General features: G+C 34.5%; 1 protein-coding gene and 1 long non-coding RNA gene across 2 annotated transcripts; one reads left to right on the top strand and one right to left on the bottom strand.

Moving 5' to 3' along the window:
- Positions 1-6: 6 nt before the first annotated feature.
- On the top strand, positions 7-1351 carry LOC106341003. Its single transcript, XR_001269556.1, has 6 exons — positions 7-90; positions 191-234; positions 336-537; positions 668-728; positions 815-1043; positions 1123-1351. It is a non-coding gene; the product is annotated as an uncharacterized LOC106341003 (long non-coding RNA).
- A 36-nt stretch (positions 1352-1387) lies between these two features.
- Positions 1388-2609, bottom strand: LOC106338589 (UPF0496 protein At3g57100-like). Its single transcript, XM_013777529.1, has one exon. The coding sequence runs from the start codon at positions 2486-2488 to the stop codon at positions 1388-1390; it is 1101 nt and encodes a 366-aa protein (XP_013632983.1). The 5' UTR covers positions 2489-2609.
- Between the last annotated feature and the right edge of the window lie 4862 nt (positions 2610-7471).

The raw sequence follows: 7471 nt of genomic DNA, 5'->3' as shown, positions 1-7471 counted from the left end.
GGGGCGGGGTTTATGGCGATGAAGGCTTGCCGTTATCATTAGTGATTCAGGTGGTGGTCATATAGCTTCAGTAAAGGTGAATTCGATTAGGTATAGCTTCTGGCTCTGAGAGTTGAACCATCCAACGTCTTAAAAGTTTACATTTTTTTTTGTTCAGTGTTACATTGTCTGTCTTTTCGATTATCTACAGGTAAGGATCAGATAAAGGCTCATCTTAATTTTGCATAGTGCTTGGTAAGGTTAGGAAACTCAGGTCCATCTATCTAGTCTAGGGTAGGCATTGTGTTCATTTTGATGATAACTGATGTCTGTTACTTCAACAATGTCATTTGTAGCATGTTACTTGATTGGCTGATGTCTGTAGCTCCTGTATCGTGCTGCTGCTTTTTCTAGTAGGCTTTGCTCTCCACCTAGAGAAATGCTTCATCTGAGGATCTCCTACAGAACACCTCCACAACATTATTGATTCTGGAATCAGAGTCAGGTCTTACTTGTGGCGTGTTGCTACTGTTGTTTCCTAGGCTTTGTTTGACTTTGGTAAAGATTTGCGCTGATTAGGAATGATTGATATTTCAATTTAATATTTGCTTTAGATATTGGTTTTAGATGTTTCCCTTTCGATAAACCCTGATTTTGTGTCTTCTCCTTATTTCCTTCTGTGGCAAAGGGAGCGAGATGAAGGCATGGTAAGACCTTAGGATCAGAAACTGTGACCCTTTGTAATAGAGGTATTGAGAAAAGTGGCATTCTTCTGACTCATTTGAAACCCTTAGAATAACATTTTTGATTTATTGGTCCTCGTTGATGTCATTAGGCGAGTCTTATGGTGTTCAACACATGTGGAATTATATTCTAACAGAGCAATAGAATTATATTCTAACAGTGAAGGCGAAAAGATACCTTGAAGACAAGCAAGCTCTCTCATTCACTCTTCTTTCGTCTGTGGTGTGGGACGAACTGCTCAAGCTAAGAACAGACATTCCAATGGTCAAGGTCGTTAGCTTGCTTGCCAAGTCTGCAATTTTCATCATTGACTTGCTCAAGTATGTGAAACCAATCAAATATGTATAAGAGAAAAACTTTTGGAGCAAATGTTAAGACTTTTTTATTCAAACTTTGCAGGTTAAATGTCTGGATGTTGATGCCCTCTTCACATCTCACATCCAAGTAAACCAAGTCCAGAAGCAAAGGCTCTCTCTGAAGAATCAACCCTCTGCTTTCTGATGTGTAGATCGTTTGATTCAGTATGTGTCTTTGTTGGTGAATAAATCCAAAGGAGTTTAGAACAGCTTGAGCATCAATCTGAAATTGAGATTTATGTTTCTGCGAAAAAAAAATATATTTACAATTGAACAAAGTTGTTACCGATTGAATACAAATCAATGTACTAAGAAAACAAAAACAAACTAGTTGGATTGGAGTTGGAGCTTTTCTCGCCACAAGAGAGAAACTCAAAGATCTTGCCCTTAGCCAATGTACGTCCAAACACCACGAACCCATCGCACCTTCCCGTCTCTCTATCTAAGTCAACGAGCGTTGACTTCAACCTCTTCCTTTCCCTCTCCATCTCTCCCATAGCTACAGCCACCGGCGACCGTTTCTTAACGGCGAACTCCGCCGTTGCTCTAATAGACCTCTCCACCGCCTCCAACCTACTCACCAGTCTACTGATCCTCTCCACTTCCTTGAGAGCCACCATCGTCGCCCCCTCCATCGACGTCACCGCCGTCTTTTCCCGTTTCAGAGTCGCCGTCGACTTCTTCCACTTGGAAGCAGCGAACGTAGCCACCTCCCCAACCGGAACGGATCCGAATATTCCGGCGACGATTTTGCTCACCGTCACTAGGGCAATCACCGGAGCGATTATCGCCGCCGTGACCACCGCTCTTTTGCCACGCACGCGTCTCAGCTTCCTCTCGATCTCCTTCATGGTCGACTCTAGCTTCACGATCATCTCGGCTAAATCTCGATGACAGATCTGAAGCTTCCTGAGAAAATCACCATCACAATCTCCGTCGTCGGAGTTACAACTAGTACACAAGTCGTTCAACTTACTCAGGTCTCGGAAGGTTTTTCTGAAACTTGCTTCTAACAAACCGCTGCAACCGCTTTTCTCCTCCTCGAAGTCACGCAACGCCTCGTCTAACATGAAGCACTCCTCGTGTTCTGCTCTCTCCAGACACTTTCTCAGAGACTCGCAGAGCTCGCTGACGGATTTGCTTGTGGTGAAGTAGTCGCTGAGGAGACGAAGCAGCTCGGGTTCTTGGCGGAAATCCGTTTGATGACATTCCATGAACATCTCCGAGACATCCTCGTCCATGTTCTCCATGCATTCGTTGAGCTTGCTCAAGTTTTCTTCTGACCGAGACTTTATCATCGAAGAGGAAGAGGAGGTTAAGGAAGGTGGTGATAGGAACGTCATCGCCGGATAGACGGTGGAGATTCGTTGACGGAGACGGTGACTTGAAAATGGCGCAAGAGTTTTCATCTCAGAACACAAAGATCGCTTCTAGAGTTTAGACAAAATAACACAAAAGAAATAGGAGAAGAAGAAGATGATTAGAGAAAGTTTTATGCGCACGCCTATAGTGTTATATAGGTTTGTGAAATTTCCATTTTTCTTTTCCGTATTTTTCACTTTTTTTCCTTTTTACTAGATACAGCTGTAAAAATTCAATGGTTACTTTCTCTTTTTTCCTTTTTCATGCGTATTTCAATTTGTTTTTACTATAGCCAAATGTAAAATGTAAACGGTCATTCAGTAATTTAGATATGGACCCAAGAGACATGCTGAGATTGGCAGAAGTGGAATCAACATTGTGGGTTGAGGCACAAGTTATTAAAGATCGTAGATTGGTACAGGAAGTACAGGTACGGCCTGATATAGGGATCATAGGACGATGGTGTTTCACGGATGGTTCTTGGAAAGATAAAGATCTTTTTTCAGGACAAGGATGGCATAGCACGCTGCCAGGGTTTGATGGCTTGTTGGGAGCACGAAATGTAAGGGCATCCCTCTCACCTCTTCATTCGGAGATGGAGGCATTGATTTGGGCGATGGAATGTCTGTGAAATTTAAGGCAGTTTCAGGTTACGTTTGCAACGGATTGTTCTCAACTGGTGAAGATGGTTTCGGAACCAGAGGAATGGCCAGCATTTGAAAGCTACCTGGAAGATATCAAGACTTTGCGACAAAGTTTTGTCAACTCAGAAATTGTTCATGTTCCTAGGACGGAGAACAAAAGGGCGGATAGCTTGGCACGGAATGCTCGGCAACAACTGTCTTTCGTCGTGCACATGGATGTAGTTTTACCACCTTGGTTTACAGAGTCTACATGAGTCTGTAAATGTAAACTCTGTAAATGTTTGTTATCAAAAAAAAAAAAAAAAGTAATATTTGATGTTTGTTTTCTTTTGTCGAATTTGTTTGTCAAAGTTAATATTTAATAACGTTTAACGTTCCCATTTTTCTCCTTTGTCGTAAGTATTTTTAAAGTGAATATAGATCATAACTGTTTTAATATCTGAAATATGATAATTGTTTCAACCTAGGTATAAATCCCTTATCCCATGGAAAAAATTGATCTTTATAATTTGATTTGGTACCATATATCAGAACTCTATTTGGTATAAGTTTTCAAAGAAAAAAACTTGTTCCAGTTCATGTTTTCCAGATACCCTCCAATGTGTGATGCTCTATACGCTACTGGTCGCTCAGTCTTCTACTCACTTTGTGAGTGGTACATACCTCAAAATGTCTTCACACAGGACGAGTAAAGTTAATACCTCTTATTTACCATGTTCTCGTGTCTGCAGGGGCGTTGATGATCCTGCCTTATGGGCAAAAGAAGTTGGAAACAGTTGGCGCACAACTGATGACATCAATGATACATGGACAACGTTCAAACGTCTTGTATTAGATAAACCTTGCCTTCCATCTGTTTTTACGGAGACTTGAGTAGTATGAACATTGAGTTGCTTGGAGATGGACTGGTTTGTTTAAATTATGATCAAATTGCTTTACTCTTTTTTTTTTTTTTTGGTTATGAAGTATGCTTACAGTTGCTGATTTGTGTAACAAGTGGGCTGCATATGCTGGACTAATGGTATACGTTCATTTAAGATCTCAAAAAGTGTTCTCAGCTGGAGTCACTCCTAGTGCACTTGAATTATTGATCACACTCGTTTACATTGCATTAGATCCGCATATGTTGGAAGTTCGGAAGACTTACTAGGAGTATCGTGGTCATTTTAGCATTAAGGTATTTAAACTAATTTCATGGTTTCTTCATCTTCTTATATAATCCTTAATTTGATCTCTGTAAGCTTCCTTTGCTTGGATTGAATTTGACAATTCCGTTGCCCATTCCGTATAGTTATAGCCTTTAAGAAGGACAGACGTGATAAGAGCACCGGGACTATCCGAGGGATGAAGATAGTACGGAGAGGATGTGGTGGACTCTGTAATGGCGCCTTGATTATCAGACATGTTTCTTGAGAAACACTGTGTAGAAAAGAAATTTAAGGGTTATAGAAGGTCCAGATCTTATGCTCTGATACCATGTAATATTATGTAAAGTCTGAATATAAGTGTCCTTGATCTCAGAGCTCTAGCTCGGTATTTATACATCAAGTAAGTCCTAAGTAGATAAGGACAAGTATGAGATAACATAGGCTCATGATTATCAGGAAATATATAGAATATCCTATTCTAAATAGGAGTTATCCCCATTAATCTCTGCCTCGTGGTTCTTGTAGGCACCACTTTTTATTGGTTGTAATGTAAGTAACAACAGCTGAAACTTTTGAGTAAGGAGGTCATCACTTTAAACCGAGGTGAACTTCCATTATTTTATACTTGTTAGATTGTACTGTAGATAGAAAAAAAAACATAATTTTAGACAATCCTAATATCTCTAATAAATAAAACGTCACTTTCATGGAGCACTGGGTTCTCTTCTGAGGTTTCTTAATATGTATATGTATATATAAATATTATTATTATTTAATTGCGGAGTTCTAAAAAACTACGGGAAATCCAGTTAAAAATATATAATATTTAATATAAATTTTTATTTAATTAAATATAAAATTAAAATAAAATAAACAATTTTGGTAAATTTAAATTATATTTATAAACATATATGTATTTATTTAATATTATAAACTTAGAATAGATATTTATCAACAGATATGTATATATCTAATTTATCATTTGTTTGTCATTTGTTTCTAACGAAGTAAGGACTAATAGTAATGGTTAGTTTCTATATATAGGTTTACAAATGATGTGTGTTTTATGTTGTAAAGTAGGCCAGTAACTTCGCTACTACAAAGATATTCCGATTAAGGGTAAAAATGTAAAAAGTAAACATAAGTCAATATGTAGCGTAAATATTTAGCTAAAATACTATATATATTTATTATTTAAAATTATTGGGTTTTAGGTTTCAAAAATCAAATACTAAACAAGGAAACATAACGAAAAATCATATCAAAAATAAATAAAACACTAGAATAATTAATCAACAAAAATTAAATAGTGTGTAAAAATTTTAAATTGGCTAATAGCAACATATATCTGAAACATAAATAATGTGCCAAAATTAATTTGACTGAATATCAAAAATTAATAATGCGCCAAAAGTAACATTTGACTTTAACATACAACTTAATTTCCGGTCAAAATATACTTTTGTTTCATATATGCAAATTAACTCTTAATTACATTGAATTATCTTTTCTTTTTTTCAAACACATTTTCCATTTATTTTTTTGAGATACTTTTTATAACATTAGTTTGTAATCAGTTAAATATGAATTATATAATTATGTATTAAAGATATCAAAAGTTTAACCAGTCTAATTAAAATTATTTATTAAAACTAATGACTCAGCCTAAAATTATGAAAAATATGAGAAGTAAGCAAATTCACTTATCAAATAATAGTATAAATATTTCTATCGAGTTTAAAAACATAAGTCAATAAGTAGTGTCAAATATTTAGCTAAAATACTATATATATTTCTTACATAATATTATTGTATATTTAGATTAATGTGACCGAATTTAATTGTAAAAGTGGATTAAAAACGGATTTTTGGAAAGATTATAGCTTTTTGTAAAAGAATATATACTTGGTTTTATGTTTCAAAATTCAAATACTAAACAAGTAATGGACTCATAGCAAAAATAAATAAAACACTAAAATATTTTTTTTTTTAAAAAGTAAATAGTGTGCCAAAAGCTTAAATTGACTAATAGCAACATATATCTGAAACATAAATAATGTGCCCAAAAAAAGAAGAATTTGACTGAATATCTAAAATTAATAATGGGCCAAAAAAACATTTGACTTTGAACATGCAACTTAATTTCCGGTCAACATATAATTTTTTTCATATTAACATATATGCAAATAAACTCTTAATTACAAGTGAAGTCAAACCCCGCTTAATTACTTTCCAATCAGATTTCTAATATATATAGAAAAATTCTTGGGTTCACCTCCTAGGATAAACCTCTAGATTCACCATCTAATAGTGTTTGAGTATTTAATATTTGATATTTTTTAAAAAAGGAAATAGAATTAAATATCCAAATTAGATTATATTTTTAAAATAAAATAATAAAAATACATAAAAATAGTCACAAAAAATAAATTAATTAATATTGTTAAGTCTTCGGTAAAATACTAAACTCTTTACCCTAAATTCTAAACCTTAAACCCTAAACGTTAAACCTTGAACTTTGGATAAACTCTAAACCGTTGGAAAATCTTAAACCCTAAATCATACATTAAAAACTAAATCTTAATAACACTAAACCCTAAACCTTAATTACTAAACCCTAAACCTTTGGATAAACCCTGAACCCTTGGATAAATCATAAACTCTAGGGTTTAATTTTAAATATTTTTGATTTAGAGTTTACGATTTATCCAAGGGTTCAGAGTTTATCCAAGGGTTTAGGGTTTAGTGTTTAGGGTTTTGTGTTTAGGGTTTTGTACGAACGCCTTTAACAATGTTAAAAAATTCGTTTTTTATTGCTATTACATTTTTTATTTATTTTTTATCCTTTTGTTTACGGTTTATCCAAGATTTAAGGTTTATAATTTAGGGTTTGGAGTTTAGGATTTAGGGTATAGGTTTTAGTATTTTGCTAACGGTTTAACAATATTTATTTATTTATTTTTTGTAACTATTTTTATGTATTTTTATTGTTTTATTTTAAAAATATAATCTTATTTGGAAATTCAATTTTGTTTCTTTTTTAATATATCAAATATCAAATACTCAAATATTATTGGTTGGTGAATCTATAGGTTAACCCTAGGGGTTAACCCAAGAATTTCTCATATATATATATGTAATGCTTTAGAAAGCATGTCTTCAAAATATCTCAAGTCTCTCAAGCAAAAAAAAAAAACCCCGCTAATACTGTAATTTAGACGAGACTCCATTACTCTAA

Source organism: Brassica oleracea, chromosome C4 (assembly GCF_000695525.1).
Source record: "Brassica oleracea var. oleracea cultivar TO1000 chromosome C4, BOL, whole genome shotgun sequence".
NCBI lineage: Eukaryota > Viridiplantae > Streptophyta > Magnoliopsida > Brassicales > Brassicaceae > Brassica > Brassica oleracea.
This window is presented reverse-complemented; position numbering and strand designations above follow the sequence as displayed.